Source organism: Oxyura jamaicensis, chromosome 20, assembly GCF_011077185.1.
Source record: "Oxyura jamaicensis isolate SHBP4307 breed ruddy duck chromosome 20, BPBGC_Ojam_1.0, whole genome shotgun sequence".
NCBI classification, from domain to species: Eukaryota; Metazoa; Chordata; class Aves; order Anseriformes; family Anatidae; genus Oxyura; species Oxyura jamaicensis.
This window is the reverse complement of record NC_048912.1, coordinates 3,266,263-3,289,305: the sequence shown is the minus strand read 5'-3', so window position 1 is coordinate 3,289,305 and position 23,043 is coordinate 3,266,263. Positions and strand designations below refer to the sequence as shown.

Here is a 23,043-nt window from a genome sequence, read left to right as displayed (position 1 = left end):
ACGAGCACAACCCGTACCTAGAGCCACATCCAGCAGCCTCGCCACGACCGGTGGCTGCGACGGAGAGACGATGGACACATATATTTCATTTTTTTAAATTAAATTTATGACATGCACACGCAATCTAACAGCCAAACGCTCGCACCAGCCCCTCCCGCAGCACCCCCCGGGGACACTGCGGAGCAGAGCAGTGTCCCCGGGGGGTGCTGCGGGAGGGGCTGGTGCGGAGGATGCTGCGAGAGGGGCTGATGCTAAGGATGCTCCGGCGGCCACCTGCAGGGCCGGGCAGCCCCGCGCGGCCCCCCCGCCGCCTCCAGCTCCGCGGCCGCGCCTCCGAAAGCCGCGGCCCCACCTCGGGGCGGAGCAGCCGCCGCCGCCGGAGGAGCCGGAGCCGGGGCGCTGGGAGCTCGGCGGCCGGGCCCCGCTGCGCATCGGGTGAGTGCGGGGCAGCCGGGACGGAGAGGGGATGTCTTGGGAGGGGGGCTCGGGGGTGACGACCCCTTTGGGGGCGCGACAGCCCCTGGAGAGCTCATCGCCCGACGAGGGTGGGTTTGGGAGAGGGGAGGGCCGTGGGGGTGTCCCCCCCCCCACCTCCGGGGTCCTTGTCGCCTCTCCCGGGTGGCTGCAATCACGGAGTTTCGGTAACTCCAGCCCTGTGCAATCCTAGACAGGGCTGGTGAGAGCCGCTTAAATAATGCAGCCCGCTGCCTGCCCCCGGTGGCTCAAGGCACCCGGGTAATCCCACAATAAATTTGTCTGACCTTATCTCGGACGCATCTAGCACTGAGGACGGAATTAGGTCCTTAAGGCAGTTTGCTCCCCTGGCCAAAGGCTGGGTTTGGTGTTTGAGGACACTCTTGGGCCATGGGTCATCGCCCAGAGCCCAAGGAACCGAAGGGGGGAATTTTGCCTCACTTCACCGAGGGATTTTGCTGGTTGCCTTTAGAAATCCTCTCCCCTTTGGCATAGCCATGCTGTGGAAGAGACGTACCTGAGACAGCATAAACATAAGCAGCTGTAATTCCTGCAGTGGCACTGGGATTGCAGCTGGTCTGCGTGCGAGGCGGTGAAGGTCCCGCCTGGGGAGAGGCTCCTCCAGACGCCAGCAGCAGGGCTGACCGCAGCCCAAACTCCGCAGCGCCGGGGTCGCGGCGTTGGGGATGCTCTCGGTTGGCTCTGTTGGCAAGAAAACAAGTTCTTGCTCATAACCCTGCTTAGCTATCGTGGGAAGGTCCTTCCTGCGCTGTGCTAACTCTGCTTGAGGAGGGTGTCTCAAGCTACAGGGGAGAAGAGGTGGCTTCTTGCCATCGTGGAGGAAAGCACAAGGTTAGCAAACCTGGAGGTCAATGATCTTGGTTTGGGCCCTTCGTGCTCCTGGAGAGCTCGGGGAGCCTGGGGAGGAGCGGCCCAGGGGCTGCCCTAGTGCTCACCTTGACCCCGGCTGCCTCGGCACGGCTGCCCTGAGCTGGCTGCTGCCGCCCAGCGCCCTGCTTCTGATGGAGAGGGACCTGGTGCCCGTCGGGCAGAAAGCAGGACGGGCTTTCCAGCCTGGAGCCAAACTGAAACTGGAGGGGTTGTGTTGTTCTTGTGAAAGACACTAAATCCTGACTAGGAAGAGTGCCTTTTCATTTATGCCTTCCTGACTTCAGCTCTGTGCTAAGGGTTTGCTCAAAGCTCATACTCTGCGTGATTCTGAAAACACTCTTCTTACATTAGAAAATACTCTTATTACATTATTTTTATGGGTTTCACTTCGTGTTCTGAGATCTCTTGTGAGGTTAAAAAGCTTATTTTCCTTCTAGCTGGAAGACACATATGAGGATTTCATAACAAAAAGAATCTTTAAAGTGTTGAACTTCTGATGTCTGTGCTGGATGTGATGAAACACTGAGATACAACTTCTTCTTGTCTGCGTGTGCAGGCTGCTGGAAAAATGACCCTGTGTGAGTGTGCTGGTACCAATTGTACCGGCTCCTTGGTGCTTCTGCATCGCTTCTGCAGCCACTTTGTTAGGACCTCATTTTCCCTTGGTTTAATAATTTATAAAATGCCTGTTGCCTCTGGGCACATTTCATCCAGTAAGAAGAAAAACATCAACCAATGTTTGCTGGAATAATGGTTACAGAGTCTGAGGCTGACAAATAATGAAGCTTTTGTGGGTGAGGGGATGTCTCATTTTTGTCTTATGTAAATTAGTGAAAAAGCAGGGTTTGTGCTAAAAAGTCTTCAGGAGATGTTACTCCTTTCTTATTTCCATCCTTAAAATTGTCTCTTGCTCTCTGGAGATGAAGGGGGGTTTAACTGTGACCTTCCTTAACCTGATTTTGGCTGTGATTCTCCTTTTTTTTTTTTTTTTTTTTTTTTTTTCTTTTCTTTTCTTTTACCTGCATCTGACTCGGGTTTGGCAGCTCTCTGGTAATTAGTGGTTGTGAATTAAGATAGGAAATTCAGGTCCTTCATCTTCACAGGATTAACTTCTTTGGCTTGAAAGAGGTCGGTCTCTTTTTGGACAATAAATGGCCCGCTCAAAGCAGCAGGCCAAATCCTCGGCCAGATCCTCCTGAACCTCTGTCATTAGCTGCACTTTGAATCACTCGTTTTGCTGGAGGGGGAAGATTGGCTGCAGTTTCGTCTCGTTCGAAGCTGCTAAATGATGGTTCAGTGACCCGAGTGGGCAAATTGTATCACCAGCTAATTGGCTGAAGATCTTGCCTGATATCACACAAACCCACTCCTGCTGTTCTTCGTTCTGAAGCCCTGTCCTGCTCCAGGTGATCCCTCTGGTTTCTAATACCTGTGGGTTTTTGTTGGGATGCTGGAAAAGGGACATGACAAACTCTTCCTGTAGCCGTATCTGTGAGGGGTCCACTCACCTTCAGGAGGTTTTGCAGGTGTTGTCCCTTAAAAAAGCATCAAAATCATAATGTTCCAGCTTGCCTTCCCTCCTCTTCCTCCTCAGAAGGTGGCACCGCTCAGGGGGACGTGGTGTCCCCAAGAGGGGGACTCGGCTCTGCACCGAGCCTGGCAGAGCTGAATTTTGGAAGGAGGCGAGAGCACGAGAGCGGCCCCCCCCCTTCACCTCGCCGTCCCTGCTTTGGCAAAGCCCTTTCCAGGAGCGATGTGCCTCTGCCCCCAGCCCTGCTGGCATGCGTGGGGCAGCGGCACGGCCTCGTGCTGGAGACGTGGCTTGGGACCAGCCCGCACACACAGCGCGTTTCCTCCTGTGCTGCCTGGCCAGGCCGGGGGGACGGTGCGCTCCGCTGGCACTAATGATCAGCCCGACCTCGCGTCTTGTTTGCTCATTGAAAATAGTTCAGGGCTGGCTTCCTCTCTGCTGGGAGGCTGTAATTGCAAGCTGCTGGCGGGTGCAGAAGCATCCAGGCACCGCACGTTCGGCCACGTTGCCTAAAGAGCTGCAGGAGCGAGCCGGGATGTGTGAAAGGGGTCAGCTGCTCGCTTTTTGCAAGGCTCTTAGTTGAGTTACACCACCTCCGAGGACGGCCTTGCCAGCTGGCTCATCCTTCAGGGATGTTTAAAGAGGCTTATCGCAATCTTACTAGAAATCTGTTGTCTTCTGTTAATCTGCTCGTCTCTCCTCAGCTCCTCTCCACGTGCTCCCTCGCACATTCATCCCGACCGCGCCGTGCTGCCGGCGCTGCTGCCCGTCGGCGCTGCCTGTGCCGCTCACCCAAGTGCTCCTGCTTTGGGCATGTTCCTTTGCAGCCTGTTGCTTTATGCTCCCTGACGTTTTTCTTTCTATATATATTTCTATATTTATAGTAATAATAAATTATTTTTAAGGTGATGCTGGTGCTTTGCTGGCTGGGGTGGAGGTGAGCAGCCCAGAGCCTGCTGCTGTGCCCGGTCCTGCTGGGCCGCTCGGTGTGAGCCTGAACTCAGCGTCACCTCCTTGCAGGGGCAAGTACAGCTTCCAGAGTAACACGTTTCTTCTAATGGACCTTCTCCTTCCAGGCCTCACAGAAGCGTGTAAATGCTGTGGTTAACAGAGCCATGTCCACACCTAGACAAAAACAAGTAGCTTTAGGAACACTAAGCCTCGATACCGGTATGAAGCAAACAAATGGTGTAGCATTTGATGTGGATTAGGTGAGCTGCAGGGTTTCCAGCTCTAGAGGCCTGGGTAGGAAATGACAAAGCCTTTGACAAAGGTGGCTTGGCCATCCCTGCTTTCAGACACGGCACCCGAGTCCTGATGCAGGTACCGGTGCTGCCAAGAGCTGGGAGCGGTGTATCTGCCTTCCCTCTGCTCTTCCTCCAGCATAACACACTGTTTGTTCTCATGGAATATTGCTAGCTGGCAGGGAAAGAGAGAGAGATTTTTTTTTTCCAGAATAGTCAGCTGATTTATTCCCATGGGAAGCGGTTGGAAAGCAGGAGGCAGGTGGGTGCGCATTCCTGCTTCATGGCTTTCCATAATTCCAGGAGGAGAAGGATAAAACACGAAGTGCAGTTGTTGGGTACTCTTTTCTGTTTGCATTTGAAAGAGCGTGATAGGCTGTGATTAATGAGGCTAAATAGAACTTTGATAAATGGTAAACTCAAATGAACATTAAACAAAAACGGCTCTATAAGGCAGCTTTTGCTTCCGCACCCAGCACGGATTGTAGGCTCATTGTAGCGCTGCCTGGCTCGGGTTTGGCAGGGCGCGTTGTGCCGGCCGTTCCCCTGTTGGACAAAGAGGGAGGAGAAGGGAACGCGTGTCCCGTGTAGGATGGCTGTTGGGCAGCAGCTCCTGGCCAAGTGGGCTCTGTGCAGACCTTCCTGCAGGCAGCTCGTTCCTTCCCGGCCTGGGTTAATACAACACTGCCAAACTGGGACCATCGGGGCTGCATCCTGGAGCCCCACATGTCCCCGTAGCCAGGCTCTAATTAAGGATGCTCTAAAAGCGGCAGGCCAGCTATGATGGCCTTGCGGATCAGAACCATTGGCCTAATCTATTTTTAAAGTGAATTAAACTAGAAAAAGTACTGTCACTCTAGAGGAAGAAGCCACCTGGGGAGTTAACCCAGAATAGTTGCTCTGCTTTGAATTCGCACCCTATCTCGGTTCAGAATAATGTTTCTTTCCACATATGCAAGCTCGGTAAGCACAGAATACAGGGCATGATTTAAGCAAGTTCACCCAACAGATCTAGGAAAAAAATCTTATATTTCCCGAAGTCTTCTCTGCATTGCCTCCTGGCGACCCACACACGCTCCTTAACGTAGACATCCTTTGCCATAACGAATCTGCCCTCTTTCTTGCTCTGTCCCCTGCAGAGATCTGAACTCCCTCTCCAGCCCCACGCTGTGGTTTGTTTTAGCATCCGGAGTGCCAGCTCCCCGTAGCAACCTCTCCTCTCCTCCCCTGTCGTCTGTCCGGCCTTTGTGCTGCTCGCGCTCAGGAACGAGCATCTCGAGTGCTCCTCTCTGCAGGGAGGTGGCACAAAGACCTTGTGCCAGGCTGGACGGGACCTTAATCCCTTTAACCCAGGAGGCGATTCGAGTCCCAGGTAAGACACAGCATCAGGTGCCCGGATCCCAGCTGGGGCTGATCACCTGAGCCGCCTTCAGGTGCCGGCCGTAAATTATTTGCGCTGCCGGAGCGACTCGCTGCTCTGCCCTGTGCTCGTCTTGCGGGGATATTTGCATGATGTTTTGAGTTGCGCTGAGACACTCTGCTGTTACGCTGCTCCTTCGGATTTGTCAAGCTCAAGTTAAATGTATATAATTTTAACATCTCATGATTCTTTGGGGGCTGACTCATGTTTTTTTGGCCTGAATGAATCATAGCTCTTGAACTCCATTGCTAAATTCATTATGCAACAATTACAGGGTTGGAAATGCCACCCTAAGCGCACACAAACAAGCTGGCAGCAATTTTCCCCTCCTTTTCTCTCACCCCGTGTTGCCAAGAGACCTCCCCTGTGAGTTTGCTCGTTAGCTCTTGCCTCCGTGCTGCAGGTGAGGGGCTCAGCACCCTGCGCCGTGGGGCTTTGCCCTCCAGCCGGAGGGGGCGGGAGCTGCAGGCCCAGCATTTTTAGGAAGGACGAGAGGGGGCAGCTAGGAGGGAGGGCTGGAGATGCACAGTTTCACTTACCTGTGCCAGCTGCCTTGATTTTGTCCCAGCTGCCACGTGTGGCATCGTGGTACAGTGATGGCACCTCTAATGGTCTGTATGGGAAAGCCCCAAGGACGAGGCATTGCAGCAGCTCCATGCAGCAATGCTGGATGCTGGCAGCATTGCATGGCCATGAGCTCTGTGGAGCTGCTTGCTAAGCAGCTCAGAGGTCAAATACCCATCAGAGGAGAAAGACCAAGGATGACGTGAGCCCAGTGCCGGCTGTGAAGTGTCTGGTGAGATCCACCATCATGTTCTGCTGCCTGGCACTAAGCTGAGATTTAGGTGTTTGTGTCGGGCTCGGCTTTTTATTACCGAGGTCCTGAACAAGCAGCATTCAGCTGGTATGGGAAAGTAAGAGGGGCTTTGTCCTGGGTGCGCCGTGCTTGCTGACCTGTTTGACCCACCAAAGCAACTGGAGGGAGCCATGCTTTAGATGTGGCAGTGGGATACAGAAGGACCATCTCCACCACCTGCAGGGTTGGATTTCAGGCTTTAACATGTCCCCGTACCTGAATACGACTTTCACGACCAGAACAATTTTCTGCCATCCAACTAGAACCGCTTCTCAGAGCAGAGTGTTCAGCTGAGACAGGTAGAGAATGGCGAGCTGGGTACCTGTGCCTGGAAAACTCCAGAAAGTCTCCCTTGAGAGCAGCCATTCTTCCCAGCTGAGGTCTGGCCCTTAAATCTCAGCATTTTGGGGAAGTCTTTCTACCCTGGGCAAGTCTGTGTGTCTGCAAATCCAGGCATAGCTGCACACCCTGGCAGCAGAGAAGAAGGATGGCCAAGCCTTGTGCTCGTGGGTGGATGAGGAGAGGGACCTGTGGCCGGGGAGCCCTGGTGCTCGTAGTTGCAGAAGCGGCAGAAGCAAAGTAACTGCTGAGGAGGAGAGAAGTACCTGCAGTTCTGATGCTGTGTTGGTAATCAAGTCCGTGTGAAATATCCTAAGTCACGTTTGCAAAGTAATAACTGGTAATGGCTTGAAACTGAATGTAAGAGCAACTGTATGGTCAGGGCAGCAAGTGAAGCCACCATGCCATCTCTGACTGTGGCCAAGTGTAGATGCAGAAAACATAAAAAGTAGGACATGTATGGTGACGTACGGGTTGAAAGCTGCGCCTAAAAATAAGGTACTTTAGAAACACAAAATCTGCCTCGCAAGCAAGGCAGTGGCAAGCTGCTCCGAGTGTTTGATTTAAGACTGAAGCTGGTGATGTTAGCGCTGCAGAAGGCTGTGTGTTTGTTTAAATGTGACGGTTTGCATCTAAGATAAGACAAGTTGCTCTCGAGCTGTGCTTGGGCCGAGGTGGAGGTGAGAGGCAGTGGTGGGGCTGCTGGTGGGGATGCTTATCCTTCGCCAAGCCCAGCTGGCAGCAAACGGCACCCCGTGCAGGGCTTCTGCTGGTCTGCTCTTGAAATGTTAGGGGGCAACTTTCTGGAAAACGCACTTCAGGTACTCCTGTGGGATTCAAGAGAAACAAATCTTGATGATTGCCCTGCAGTAACAATATCTGGTGGTGCTGGTCCTTGCCGCTGTTGTGAATGGGCTGATAGCGATACCCTAGAGCAACTGCTCTGTGCTGCAGGGAAGCCTGACCCTCTGCAGCCTCATGCCCCCTTCTTGCTTGCTTGTGGCTGACCTCAGCCTGGGGGAGAGGTGGACAAGGGGGTGAATTTTTTGGTGTGGAGGGGCAGCGTGTGTGTGGCTTAGCAGCAGAATTAGTAAGGCATTGTGGGCACCAGGGCATAAGGGCAGTGCCTCGGACAGAAATCCAGATGTCTGAGCTGTACGGAGCAAAATTTCATGCGCTGTAGTGTGGATAAATTGTTTTTCCCAAGGTCTCCCCTCTTTCCTCTCCTGCAGGGCCTGCAGGCTCCCTGCGGGTGGGCAAAGCCCTCCTGGGCAGACATGCGGGCTCCCCGACAAACGGGAGATGTGCGGGCACCTTTGTGTGTTACTTGGTTAAGATCTCTCGAGGATCATTGGAATGCTTATAGATGAGCTCAACAGCGTCTGCAAGCATTAGGGTTGAAGGCATTTGGTTAGCAATAATTAAATACAACTGCTATTTAAAAGGAATGAATCAGATGATGGGGAAGAGCATCCTCTCCTACATCTCCCACAGAAATCAATATCCCTTCTGTCAGGTGTGCAGCAGCAGACACGTTCAGATCCTGTCAGTCATATCCACGCCGACCGCAGAGGCAGCTAAAAGCACCACACCATCCCGATGGCAGAGCTGCTTCCCAGGCTCTCCAGCCCTCTTCTCCCGCAGCGTGCCATTGTCACTGCCCAGGTGACATCTGGGCCATGGCCGGGGACAAGTGCCTGCAGCTGATGGGCTCCACGGTCTTTGCTCTGCGGCCTCGTGGTCTGGGGACCTCTCCTATCTTCTGCTTGGGCTGGTTCCTGCTGGGACCACTCGGTGCTGAGGGCTGGGTGTCCAGCTCGGGCGCAGCGGTGGGCTCTCGGCATCGATGGTGTGGCCAGGTCCAGCAGATGCGCAGGGAGAAGTTTTCTCTCGCTGAAACATCCCAGGGCTGGCATGGCCGCAGGTACCGTGGAGTTGCAAATGGAAAATCCATTCCCTTATCGAGCTCGCTGCTGTGCCAGAGCAGGGCTGTTCCCCGTGTTTTTTCCATGTGCCACAATGTGTGCGGGTGGCTTTACACAATGAAAGGACTTCAGTCAAAAAGCGGTGTGCAGGCAAACAGGGCTTCGGCTGGTATCTTACGGGAAGGGTGTGGGCTTTGCAGTGGTGTTTTTGAGGTTCTGTTGGAAATTAGCTATTTTCCCCTCTGTCTCTTACTTTAAAGCCTGTTTTGCAGGCATTTGTTGGTGTTTTTCACATTCAGAATCTCCAAGAGTGTAGTTTAAAACGTCAGGAAGGGGGATGCAGGTCTGAAAGATCGTGTACATTTGCCTGTTGCAGGCCTGATAAAAAATGGAAGCTTTACCCCGAAAAACAAATAAAAGGAGGTAATCTCACTGTCACAGTCGGGTTGGGCTGCTTTCCCTGCAGGTGTCTGCATTGCAACCTGCACTCACATATAACATGCTGTGGAAAAATAAATGGAGAGCCGAATCGGAGACTTATGCCCTCAATTAATTTTTGTTCCACATAATCAGCGCTGCTGCATGCTTTTCCTTCACTATTTATCTGCTTGGCTCAGAGGATGGGCCTGCTCCCGTGCGAGGGAAGCTGGGATTCGGTTCATGTTTGCACAGAAATCCTGCTCTGATCTTCCTTTCTTTGCCTAAGGGCAGGGATCCTGCTGCTCCTCTGATGCTGGAGATAAATTTTGTTAGCAGATACTCTTCTTTGGGAGAGCAAAGGGGAGAGGGGAGTGGTGTGTAATGAATTCTTGAAGGAATAAAATTTCCTTGTCTTCGAGCATCGGCTTCTCTGGAGTCGTATAGTGCTGCCCTTGAGCCGGTGTCTGCGCTGGCTCGGGGACAGGCAGTGGGGGCACAGTGGGGACTTTGCTCCCGGTTTAAAGCATACAGCCCTAATTGAAGAAAAAAGATGAATTGGTGCAGTTGGTGCGTGGTCTCTGTGGATCCGTGGGCTGTTGAACACTTTTCTCTACTGCACAAGACTTGTTTGATGTGCAGTTCGAAACTGAGCCCCAAACTTAGTTATAATTTGGACTTGATTCAAAACCATGATTTGATTTTTTTTCCAAGTTCAAGCTGATTGAAATGTCCCTCTCCCTTCTCCAGATTGGAAACTGATGACCAAGAGCCCAGGCTGACCTGAAAGCAAAAGGCAAAACTGCAGTTTCGTACCTGGGAAGCCAAAGGGGGCTGCTTGGTGCAGCAGGGCAGCAGCCTCGAGAGCGCTGCGGTGACCAGAGGCAGGAGCTCTGTGCACCAGATGTTCTTCTCTAGTTTGAGGTTTTATAAAATGCCCCCAGGTCCTGCTGCCTCGCGACGGGAATCGGGTTCAAAGAGTAGCTTTGCCCAAGAGCCACTCGGAGGGACACAAGTGTTGTGTGGTAAAACTGCCGGTGTTCGACAGCAGCAGGCCCGGCTCTGGTGGTCTCGTGGAGTTGCATCCCCCATCCTACCCGCATCCTAAAGCGAAGCTGGTGGTGAAGGCTGGACCTGAAGGTGCAGCTCTCCACTCGTTTGCAGGAGCTTAAAGGGCAGCGTGCACACATCTGGGGACCACCGCTGGATTTGTTTTGCTTGTCACGGAGGAGCAGTGTGGTTCCAAACGCGCTCATGTGGGGGAGGACTGCTTGGCATGGGAGGGCTTTTTTTTAAGGAAGCAAGGAAAGTAAGCCCATGTTGAAATATTGCTGGGAAAAAGAATGTATATTGTGCTGTGTTGGGTGTTTACAGGAAATACAGAGTGAAAATACTGAGGGGCTTTCCTCAAACAAGTGCCAATATTGTTAAGAGTGGAACTGTTGGGAGGAGAAAAGAATGAGGCACTTACATTTTTCTACTACCAGCATCAGCTCCAAGGAATTCTTTGGACTTGCTCTTTCACTTTTTTCCTTTTCCTTCTTACTCGTATTTCATTCCCACTGCTAGGAAAGAGCTCACTGAAGAGAGAGAGATTATCTGAAACCAGAGCTAACACAGCCAAAGCAAAATGTTTTCAATTCTCTGAGGAAGAGCCTAGCTTTAAATTTTGAGCTTTCCATCAAGTGAGGAATACAACTTACACTGATGCACCTTCCCCACCAAATTTACCTTTACCAGCGATGGAACTTCCTCTGTGGCAGCCAGGTGAAGCGGTTTCTTCGCTTTAAGAAGGTAATTGGGGCACAGATTAAGTTACTTACTTTGCATACAAGAAACCTGTGGGAAAGCCAAGAATCTCTCCCCATACTCCCAGTTTCTTATGAGATCCCTCACCCTGAAGACTTCCGTACCCTCTCTTCCCCACCAGCACGCCACGGCAGTCTGTAGGAGTTGTGTTCCCTGAGGGGTCTTGGCTGAAATCTTTAGTTTAATTTTTTTTTCAGGTAACATTCCTTGCCACTTTGACCTTCTTTCCTTTCGTTCAGTCATGCTGCACGTGTGCTGCCTGAAATGCTGTAGAAGCTGAGCGAGGGAAGGAGCTGTTTGCTTCTGAGATACCAGTGAAATTGAGTCATGTGGCAGTGACTTTCCGAATTTTCACTCCCCTGTGTGGTTAACCTGCGGGTGCTGTGGGGCTTGCAGCAGGGTGCAGGAAGAATTGCATGGTGCCTGCAAGAATAATTTGCAACCAGAAGCCATGGTCAGAGCTGTCAGTGTGGCACTGAGGGACGAGCAGGGTTTCACAGATACCTTGTGCAGCACAGAGCCAGAAATAATAGTCCCGAGGGGGCTCTTGCAGTGAGTTTGCAGCCCGCAGCCAGGCAGGTGACCTTGTTCTGCTTCCCCCTGCCTGTCTGTGCAGGCTCCTGACCCCCGCAGAAGGGTTTGCTGCTTTTTATCTTGAAAGCACTGGCTCAGGTGTGTGTTAATCAGTTGTCTGACGTGCTGCCTTGGGCTGCATTAGTGGTCTGCGTGTGTTACCAGCTGCAGGTTTCTGCCTTCAGCTCTGCTGCCGGCCGGGCTGTCCTGGAGGAGGTGGCAGCCGGTGGCACCCTCGTCGCGTGGAGATCCAGCTGAAGGTGAGGGTGCAACCTGCCTGCCAAGGTGTGGGGCTGGGGAAATACACATTTCAGTTTCAAGTAGGAGGGAAACACTTCAAGAGGCTGGGAGACTCTGCATTGCGACCTTTCGCCACAGGCGTTCCGGCATCCTCCTCCCCTGGGGTTTATAGGAAATGTGACTTTCCTGTGGCAGTGTGGGGGGAAATTGGTGTTTCAGAGCTGGGATTCCTTGGAGGGGCAGGCACGTCTCTGTGCAAGCTCTGGGTGATTTGAACTTCCCTTCCCAGTTGCCTCTGTGGCCTCTGATGCCTGGTGCTCTGTCCTTCTGCATCTGGCAGGCCCAGCAGCTGAGTCCTCTGGTACAGGTGTGAGATTGTGGAGGTTTGGGCACTAACGCTTGGCAGTGTCCTTGTTAGCAATGCTTGGGTGAAACATTTGCCCAAAAGGCAAGAGGCGAGAGACACAGTGATCTAATAAAGAAGGAAACACGGTTCCAGGCGCTGGTTATCTCAACATGACCCTCTTGTCTTCGTGCATCCTGTGCTAATTTAAAAAACAAACAAGAGCTTTTTATCCAGAGGCAGGTTGCTGCTCCTGTCCTCAAGCCAGAAGAGGGGTTTGCTTTCTTGTCTTCCTGAAGATCTGGAAGTAGATCTTCTTCCTGAAGATCCCAGCAGTGACACCAGTTAGGAAATGACTTGGAGCTTGTTGTGCATGAGGGGGACGCTGCTGCCATCCTCGTCCCATGGCGTTGTGTGAACAGCAACCTCCCACTTGCCAAACCCGTGCTGCAGGGAGGGACTGGACCTCAGCTCTTCACGTCTGGATGGCCCCATGGCACATCTGCTTTCCCTGCTCCATGGGCAGCCCCCGCCTGCCTCTTGCCTTGTTTTTCCCCGGGGACAGTTTTGCTCCCATGCCTGTCTTTTCCTGCCCGTCCCACAACCTGTCACCTCCCGCTCTTGGTGGCTTTCTGGCATCTTTCTGGCTGTCCCCTCACCGTGTTGCTGTCCTGCCGGGGAGCTCGTCCCCATGTTGGGGAGAAAACGATGAAGAGCTGCTTTCTCCAGACCTTGGGGAGATAGATCCTTGCTGGTCACCCAGACCATGGTGCAGGTATGGAGGATGGGTTCAGAAGGACTGCAACGGGCTGGTCATCCAGAATGGCACAGATGAGCCTGGGTCCAGCTGGGAAGGAGCAGGGGTAAGTTTGGAAACTCCTCACCTTGCTGTGGTGCAGGAGTCGATGCTAAGGAAATAAATAAATTGGGCAGCCGCCTCTGCTGCAGGCTGCTTATGTGCTCACATCCCTGCTATAGGCTTTTGTGCTTGGGTTTCCAATTCCAGCTGAGAGAAGATTAACGTGAGGTGGGGAGGAGAGGGCTATTTCTGTCACTTTTCATGCCACTGGCTTGACTTCATGCTGCAAACTCAGACACTTCATCCAGTCAGCTGGGCCCAGTCCTGCAGGTGTGTTCCCACACACGATCCAGGGAACAAAAATGAGCTCCTTCACTTCAGCAGAGTCTGCTCATGTACATGCGCCTTGATACTTACTTTTGCTTGAAGGGTGCACAACTTCAAGGAATTATTTGTTTGCCAAACTATTTTGTTTCAGTGTGTCCCATTCAAAGGTTGCTCTGCCAGAGTTTGTGTGTGTTTATCTTTTTTTTTTTTTTAAAGTGGCATAAAAATTAAATCGCTTAATGATACTTAAGCAAATGACTCTTGCAAGTGTGTGTGCTCTGCTTTGGTGTCGTGCTGTGCTTTAAGTAGCTCCTTGAGGAGATGTGGCAGAGGATTTGCAGGTCTTAGCTCTGACGGGGAGAGCAGAGTGCTCTCTGGCATCACCCAGCAGCATTGCTGATTGAATGGAGCCAGCTCCATTCTCAGCGACGCTGTGGCAAAGTGTCTGCAAGTTGAGTGCTTGGTAGGAAGGACTGGGGGGCAGCCCTGAGTGCTTGCTGGAACAGGAAAGCAGATGCACTCGGTGTTTTCCTCTACTAACCACTAAATCTGATGTGGAAAAAGTGTGTGTGCAGGAGATGAAGGCCCCCGCCAGTCCCTGCACTGCAGCAGCTTGTTGCAGCCAGGGATTCACTAACTGCACAGAATCAGGTCTCTGGTAATGCAAGTGAGTAACCAATGCCCTGAAAGAGTCCTTTTGAACTTAGCAAGACATATCCTGTGTTAAGGTGAGGCAAAGTATGTAGGAAATACAAAGCTTTTTAAAGGTTGTGTTTGCCAATGCTTGCACGCCCTTTGCAGGGCCTGCTCTCTGGCACTGTTGGAGCGGATCCTTCCCCGCTGAAAGCCACGAGCACCACACGACAGCGAGCGCCTCGCCTCCCTCCTGGCCCCGGCACAGCAGTGCTCGCTGTCCCTGCGTCTCACAGGATGTGCTTGGCTCCGTGGCTCAGATCTGCTGAGCTCATGGAAACCGAGTGCAAGGAGCGGTGCTTTTTTTCATTTCTTTAAATAAAACAGAAACCAAAATGCGATGCCTTGCAAACCACAGACACCCACACAGCCAGCTCCTGTGTCACTTTGCAGGTAAACAAACGCTTGGGCCTGTGCCTCTGCTGTAATGACACCGACTGGTTTGTGTGACCAGAAGTCAACATGCCATCTTTTGGTACAGAGGAAACCAGGCTGTTGGAAAACAGGTAGCTGGAGTGATGGAGCTGAAGTCTTCCTGAGGCTTTTGGGGTCTGTGGAGGGTGCTTGGGGACTTGTGCCTAAGCAGCTGACCTGTATCCCCTTCAAGAAGTCCTCTCCAAGGGACCTCTCCGCTCCTTTCGAGGCTCATTGGGTGGTTTGGGGACGGGCTGGTTTTGGTGCTAGGGCAGCTTGATCCTCATGGGAGCAGCAGATGTCTCCTGGTGTTCATGCATCCCCCGTTGCTGTTTCATTTGTTCCCCTCTGTAGGCAGCTCACCTCTCCCTGTTTTTGCTGTTGTGGGAGCAGGAAAGCCAAGCAAGCTGTGTGCGTGCAGGAGAGCTGGAACACAGGGGAGCAGAGCAAGCCGCGCTTCTCCTCGGCTCGTGTTCTTCCAAGCTGCAGTCCGTGAGGAAAGCTTCCAGCTTTCTGGAGTAAACAGAGAAGCACTGAAATAGTTTACGTGCTTTCAAAAACCTGCAGAATTCGGCCATCATTTCTACTTCAGGTGTATTTTGGGAAATATTTATTCATCTTTCAGCAAACAATGGTGGAAGCGGGGTGGGAAAGGCGCCGGGTGGGAGTGCCGGCATGGTATGCTGAGAGGCATTTCCTGCCCTTATCTCCGCCACTCGAGGTATTGTCAGCGGGCTTCAGATCTGCAGCCTGTGTTACTGCAGCGGAGATCGCCAGAAAAGATACCTGCGCAGGAACGCCTGCGCGGGGCAGGAGCCATGGGAGGTGGGGAAGAGCTTCCCAGCAAAATGCCTGTGCTTGGGAAAGGCGTTGGTCCCAAAACAAAGTCATTTTGGGAAGAGGTCTGCGTTGGTGCCAACCTTGCAGAGCTGCTGGTGGAGGTCAGCTTGAGCAAGTACTTGAATTTCTTGGTAGCGTCTTTCTTATGAAAAAGTTTGCAAGGTTTGGGTTTGTACCTATGTGGAACTGAAATATTTAATTATTACTGAATATGAACTGAAATATTACTGAAAATGAATATTACTGAATATGAACAGAATATTTAATTAGTATTATCATTATTATTAATAATTCATTTACTTTCATTTCATTTACAATCTTTACTTTTGTGATCTTGAGTTCTCATGGGACTGAAACAGTTTTTTTTGTGTTCAGATCTATTCTGAAAATCTCAAAATCAGGTTTGCAGGTGCTACTGAAGCTGCCCTTGGCCTCTGCTGGCCCTTTTCTGGATAAAGCAACTGCCCAGGACCTGTCTGTGTACTCTGGCTGAGTTTGTTTGTTTTCAGTTTTCAAACCAATTATCTCGCAGAGGAAAGGACATGCCTTGCTGTCAGTCTGCTGAGGTATTTATAGGTGAGGTCAAACGCTGGTGGCAGGTCTGTGGCAATGTTTGAAAGGAGTGGATGTCTCTGCCTTGTGCAACTTGTTGGGTCGCTGCGGGCGTGCAGCACAGCTTGGACATCTCCCAGCACCTCCTCGGAGCTCTGATATTATATGTGGTTATTTGCAGCTTACACTGATTTGGCATGCTAGCCTTGCCGTTTGTTATGCTACACATGGGTCTGTTTGGAATGGATTTGCTCAGTGTGCTTGCGGCACTGACTTTATTTCATGTGCATCTTTCCCTGTTGAGCAGCTCCTTAAATCTGGGGCACATTTCCTTCTGCCGTGCAGCAGGTGATGGGGTGGCTGCCCATGGGCCTCCCGGCTGACTGCTCTGCGGGTGCTGCTACAAGATGCTGGCTGGTGTTGTGGTTGCACCACGAGTCCAGCTCTGATTTAACTGTGCTTCTTGCTCTGAGCACAGAGCCTGTACAGCAAAACCAGAATGCCCTACTGTGTGCTGAAGAGAATATCTGGGGAAAAGTGAAATGAACACAAAACACCGTGTTTTTAAGCGGCTGAGGTGGTTAAAGTGTTGGTAATGTCTCTCTGGGAGACATCCGACCCATCTGCCCTTGGCTATGACTGGAGTAAGAAGGGGTGATGGATGAAGAAGTGGAGCACAGGTGATGCTCGTGGAAGGTAGAAACCTGCCTGGGATGTGTCTTGGTATCTCTCTCATGGGTTGTCTGAGGAATGACGTTTGTGAAACACTAAGTAAGATCTTTGTTAGCTCACTTAGACTTTTTTTCTGCTGATAAAAGAAGGCTACCTTGAACTGTAGACATGAAGGATTTGCTTGCTAAAACTGCTACCTAGTCAAGAGGGTTTTGCTTGGGTGTTTGAAGTGGGTGAGAGGTGGAATCACAAAGGCCAGTGAGAAGAGCCAAGCAATTAAAGTGCAATAAAAAGAGCCTTCTTTTGAGATGGGAGGTGTTGCCTGCTGAGTTTTCCAGTGGGCTGGTCTTAATCATTTGTCTACAAGGATGTGACTTGATCCCTCACACTTTCCTCCTCATTTCAGGCTTCCACCACATTCCTACCACACTCTGCAATGGGCCCTTCCCAGATCAGCCCCAGGATGCTGGTATAGCACGAGGCCACCGTGATCTTGAGGACCTGTGGAAGGACTTCATTTCCAGCTGGGACATCCTTCACCTCCTCTTTCCTGGCAGAGGCGATGGATGCCCACGTGGACCTCCTGACAGAGCTGCAGCTGCTGGACAAGGTGCCCACGCTGGAGAGGCTGCGGGCAGCCCAGAAGCGGCGGGCTCAGCAGCTGAAGAAGTGGGCACAGTATGAGAAGGAGATGCAGCACAAGAAACGGAAGCATGAGAAGAAGAGAAATGCTGTTAACCAGAAGAAAGTGTCTTTTGAAGCCAGTGTTGCTCTGCTGGAGGCCTCTCTGAGGAACGACTTGGAGGAAGGTAGGATACTTATATCTGGCAATTTATTTTTTTGGCTACCTGTGAGGTCCGTGTAGCTCCTCAGTGTGCAGAGGCATCTGCATTGACATCCACAGCCAAGACTACCCTTGGCCTGGTGTTGATCTCTAGTGTTGCCATCTCTGGCATAACTGTAGGATTGGGGTGCTGAAAGCACAGTGAGACACCATCATTACCTAGAATGACACCAGGAGTGGGTGCACAAGTGACAGGATGGGGCAGGAGTTAAGACCAAGATTTGGGGAAACGAAGACAGCTTTCATCTCTTTCCTTTTCACACTTCCCATTTACAGAAGGTGGGAAACACTCCTTCGCCTTTTCGGTGTGCCTATTTTAGAGGTTTTTTAGAAGTCTGCCACAGGGATTTACATGTCAGTGTAAATCTTTTCAGCTTTTCTGCTTGGGGGATGGATTGAGAGCTACCTGGATGTATGAATTTTCCCCATTTAGAATGCTGAAATTCATTTCTGTGCTTAATACTTCCCATTAAATGCTTCCCAGTAATGCTTCCCAATTAAATGCTTCCCAGTGAAAACTCCAAATTGTTCAGAAATCAGTTTAATTGCTCCATTTCTAAGTGGGTCAAAAGGCTTTGCCCTTGTTTAAAATGAAGGGAAAAAAATGCCTAAAAGTCAATCCAAATTAGCCTTAGTAATGCAATGGGAAAAACCTGTAAGCTCTGGGAAGCCAGGGCTCTGGCAGTGGTTTGGAAATGGGACAGCTGAGCTGAGCTCTGGTGCTTCCAGCAACACTGCTGCTGGGTCTGAGGGCTCCTCAGCCTTGTTGAAGGGACAACGAAAGAGGCCTCTGTTACTCTGCCAAATGAGAGAATTGGGGCTTTGTTCCTACAGTGGCCACTGCAATTCTCCTGTGACTTCTATAAATGAATTACAGAACCTTTCTTTTCCAACACAGTAACATTTTAAAGAGAAATCCTCTCTGGGAAGAGAGCTCGGGTCACCTGCTTTCCCAGTCCTGCCACTACAAGCAGTGGGCAAACACCTGGTTTCCCATTGCTGAAGATACCTTTAAGAGGCAGAAATCTGTCTGCCTCATCTCTCCCTCCATCTTTGCCTCATTTCCTACCAACCCAGTCACTGTGTACCACTGCTCATAAAGTCTAAGTCAAGATAGGGGGCTCAACCCTGCTAGGAAATAAGGACAAATGCTCCCCGGAGATGTAAAAATTTATCTGAGGAGACCTGGAGCAGTCTTTGGCGTTGCGGCTCTGCCAGGTAGTGAATTTGGTGTGATCTTCAACATCCATTGGTGTTGCAGAGACAAAGGAAGATGCCTAGGAAGCCTGGCCAGTTGAGTTGCATCTCTGCTAGTGAATGTTGTTCTGGTTTCCAGCATCTTCTGCAAGAAGCAGTGTATGTGGGTGGAAAGCAAGAACCTTGTCTTGTAAGGAACCTCCCCAGAGTTATGTTCCTGTTTCTGAGAAGGCCTTTCATGCACCACTACTTGCCGTCACATCTCACCAGTGCATGTTTCAAACTGTTTGGAAATGGAGGGATTTGGTGGTGGACTGCATTTCTGCCCAGGTGGTTGCGAGCATTTCCAAGTCCTGCTTTGTGTCTGTGCATTCATTTGTTACCTCTCCATGGGAGAGCAGACCTGTGATAATGCGTAGCAACCTCCAGGCTTTTCTTTCTTTCTTCCTTGCTTTAAAGGTTTAACAATTGCTTCCAGCTCTCTGCTCCACTGAGCCTGTGTTTCTCATTCTGAGCAGTTTGGTCTTCTAGGAAAGCCCCATCAACGAAGCCAACTAGAGCCATGCTGTGAAATTATATCTGCTAGCATCAGCTGAAACGACAGATATATGACATTTATCACCCATGCCTGTACAGACAGACAGTTGGCAGCATGTGGTATGGTTTTGGGCACAGCTGCAGGTGCTCACAGTGCTGGGGTGGGCAGTGAGCACCTCATTGTCCCCCTCTTCATGCAGCGGTGGTGCATCTGCTCGGCGCTGGGGCTGTCATCGTGTTGGCCTCTTTCCCTTGGTGAGCCTAGGTCGCGACTGCAGGCCTTAGCCATGGGTGCTTCCCCAGCGTAGCTGGGTTTCTCAGATGGTTCAAGTTTCTTAAACCTGATGGTTTGGGTGGTAAATTAAGTCCTAAAAATAGCCTGTGGGCAGGGTCTCTCCTTTTGTGCTGCGGCACCAGTATAAAGGGAATGAGGGGATGGCATTGATTCCAGATGCCAAACTGGGAAAATTCCTTATCAAGAGCCCTAGGCCAAAGTGAGTGAATTCATGGCCTTTTGAAGGTCCCAGGGGATGATTTCAGCATATGAATCATCTTTTGTTTCCATGTGGGAAGTGAAGGGGGAGGAGAAATATACATTATTAAAAAGTTGAGAAGTTTCTGTGAGGAAAGTTAGAGCTGGGGGTGCCGTTAGCACTCGTCATCTCTGAACTACCTCTGAGCGGGCGTGCAATTTCCATCCTTTATTAGTTTTCTCTTTTTTTTTTTTTTTTAACATTCTCACTCCTGAGCTGGAAGAAGGGATGACAGTAGGTGCCATGCAATGAAATGAGGGATGAGCGGAGGTGAAGAGCAAGTTAGCTTTCTCTCTGGAAGGTGTGTTGTGCTGTGGCGTGACCTCCTGGTGGAGGTGGGCCAAGTCCCGCGAGATGGCAGCAGCAGGGCAGGAACCTGACCCTGCCCTTCAGAGCTCTGTTTTCCCCGGGGCCTGGCCGTGCTGACTGTGTCTGCTGCTTCCTGCGTCTCGCACGGGTGTGATCGAAATAGCAGCACTTGTTTTGCTCAAAAAACAACATTTTGCTTTCAAAATCCCTTGTCAGCCTGGAAAGTGTTTGCTTGGAGGGTGGAGATGCTGAGATCAGCTCAGGCATGAGGAGAGGTGACAGCGGAGCTGCTTGGCCCTGCTGCCACGTGCGCAGTCCAGGGCCCAAGCTGGTGGCACTGGGGATGTAGTGTGGTCACATGAGGGGATTTTTGGAGAAAGAGTTATCTGTGTGGAGCCTCGTAGGTCTATCTGGGACATGGCCAGTAGCCCCATGACAGGCACTACGATGGGTTTACATCGTCCCTGCTTCTTTCAGCCAAAGGCCAAGCCACCACAGCTTCCCGTCTTGGGATGGCGAGGCAGTGAAATGGGGCTGAGGATGGCTCTGATGGGGCATGTGGGCAGGAGCTGCGTGCATCTCCTGCAACAGATCTGTCAAAATGTCCCCAGTATAGCAAACAAGCTGCTGCAAAATGCTCGCTGAGATCTCTGCTGACAGAACCAGGCCTGGGCCAGCCGCCCCCCTCGGCTGCAGAGTGCTGGCTGGGACCTGCGGTTTGAAGCTGAAGTACCTACAGACAGTGCTGAGGGGAGAATGGGGGGCTCCCAGGTGCCAGACAGGACCCACTCCATCCTCCCCCATGGAGGAGCTGGGAAGGCCATGCTGTGGAGGAGCATCATGCCCAATAGTTAATCTAAAAGAAAATATACTGAAGCTGCAAGCCCAGCTCTAGGCACAACCTGACCTGGCTGCAGTATGATGCTGTAGATGTGCTGGGTGGGTGAAGTAGTCACTGGGAGATCTGGAAAGGAGATCTGTCCGTTGTGTCTGCTGGACCAGGGGATGCAGTTACAGGGGATGAGAGGAGAGAAAACAGAGAATGGCAGCTCTGTGCTTGTCGCAAAGTGCATCTGCTGTGGGATAGGAGACAGATGGGCACTGGGGTAAAGCTGGGAGGAAGGACCCCAGGCTAGCTGTGGTATAGGGGTGTTGTATTTAACCTCTGTTTTAACAGTTATGAAGGAGATTTGCTTTATAATGCAAAAAACTGTATAGCTACTGTACTAATTTCCAAGAAATTACAGGGGCTGCTGAAGGCTGCGAGGTGGCGGACGGATCCTGTTGGCAGGAGGCTGGTCCCAGGGTGGTGTCTGCTGTCGGGCTGTCGAGTCTGGGGCTTTCTGCATCACTGAGCTGCCATGAGCAGTTCTGGGGAGCTGGGAGAGAGGCTGGCATCCTGTAAATGGAAAAAAAAAATAGCTCCCAGCGGCCACCTGCAAGGACGCATGGCATTTTCTGCCTGGAAGTGCCTTTGCATGCCTCGCCAAGTTGCAGGGGGAGCTTCTACTCCAATGGCAGAGGCTGGAGGGTTCACCTTAGCGATGGGGCGAGCTGTGCTCCTTTCAGGAAACCATTGGAGAAATGAAGCCCCTGAAGGACTGAATCACCTTCCTGCAGTGCTGAAAGTGCCCTGGTTTCTCCTGCTCCATCCCTGTGGGTTCCCGTCCCTATGGGTGCAGCTCCAGCAGCATCACTGCGTGTGGCGAAGTCCTTCAGCCTCCACCTCCTGTGAGCAAAACTTTGTCAGGGCCAGAGAGTTACATAAAGCTGTTTCTGGAGGAATTCAAACATGCGGATCTTAATGGTTGGTGTGCCAAAAGGGGAATGAAAACTCAGTGTTAGACCTGGCATCCAGCAGACTTGTTCCTGTGAGCAGTTTGGGGTTTGCTGGGCCCTTGTCCCCAGCCCACCACCTTGCACACTCTGTATGGGGTAGTGCAGGGTGAGCTGAGGTGGCCTTTCATCTCGTTGAGATTTCCACAAGAGTGTAAGTATTGCACAGCTTATTCATACAAGCACATCCCCCAAGTTTCCCTTCGTAATGACCCTTAAATCCTTAATGCTTGGTAATACGGAGGGTGACAAGCCCTTGTGTGCGAGAAGCACAGCCCTCCCCGGGCAGCTCCTTTCCACTTTTTGGAATAAAACCAACCTTGTCATTTGCAAAGGCACTTTAAAGAGAGGCCCTAATTAGTGTCTATAAATTGCTTTCGTTAACCTTTCCTAGCTGATGTGATCTGTTCCCTTGTTACTAAAAACCTTTTATGAGGTGCCTTAATTTTCCACCCACATTATTAGTCTCCTGAAGCTTTTTACATAGAGTTCCTGTGTCCAAGTCTATGAGCAAGTGCATTTATCTGTTTCAGAAGATTTTTCTCCTGGGTTTTGTGCCCTTTGAAGGGCTCTGAAAGAAAGCGTCTTTTATTGCCAGCAGTCTGAGTGTATACCTGTGCTTTTGGGGAATGACTCGAGTCAGAAACGAAGAGTTTCTGCTCAATAAAAAAAGCATTTTTTGAGATTTTAAACTTCATTTGGTGTGGAAATGAAACCCCTTCTCTTCAAGAAGCTACGTGTGGGAGCTCTTGGCAGTGATGGATTTTGTTGATTTTGTTAATGGCAGTTGGTATGTCTTCCAAAAGCAGATTCCTGCACTTGGCCAGATTTAACTTGGCTTTTTTCACACAATCTGAACCTGATGCCAAGGCGGGGTAGCTCGCATATGACAGCTAACGAGATGTCATCTGGGAGCACAAGCAATATTGAATATGCAACTTTCTCTGTTGTCATAACAAGTACATTTTTTTTCCCCTGACTTGCTGGAGTTTCAGTGAAGTGGGAACATTATTTCCATAAGAGCTTGAAATGCAAACTTTCCTTTTTGGAAATTACTGCTGAAAGTCCATCTCAGATTTACCTCCCCGGATTTGAGTCAACTGAAACGTTTTTGTTTCAAACTCTTTTTCAACAAGTTTTAAGATGTGACCAGAAACACATGGTTTTTATTTATTTTTAAATATCAAAATTAAATATTCCCTTCTTGTTTTGTTGTTGTTGTTTGTTTGTGGTTTTTGTTTTGTTTTTGTTTTTGTTTAATGTTGCACAAGCCGTTGTGGAGAAGCATTGGTTTCAGTGGGTTGAGCCTCTTCATCACGGTCATTTTGCAGAAGAGCCAGAGTGCCTGCTGGCTGGGTGCTGGCTGTGCTGAGCATCGCTGTGTGCCGTTTCAAGGTGTGAGTTGAGAAGTGGGATTTTCCCATGTAT

At 50.9% G+C, this 23,043-nt stretch overlaps 1 protein-coding gene across 2 annotated transcripts in view; it reads left to right on the top strand.

The window, feature by feature from the left end:
* Positions 1 to 279: 279 nt before the first annotated feature.
* The window catches only part of PPP1R16B (protein phosphatase 1 regulatory subunit 16B), a 58,621-nt gene continuing 35,857 nt past the window's right edge, over positions 280 to 23,043 (top strand). The window contains exons 1-2 of one of the 2 annotated variants that reach the window (XM_035343763.1): positions 280 to 435; positions 16,766 to 17,168. In XM_035343763.1, the coding sequence (XP_035199654.1) occupies positions 16,922 to 17,168 (247 nt within the window). In that variant the 5' untranslated portion in view covers positions 280 to 435; positions 16,766 to 16,921. Of the gene's footprint in view, positions 436 to 4,847; positions 5,513 to 16,765; positions 17,169 to 23,043 lie in introns of those variants that run through there. The other variant, XM_035343764.1, reaches the window with a different exon arrangement.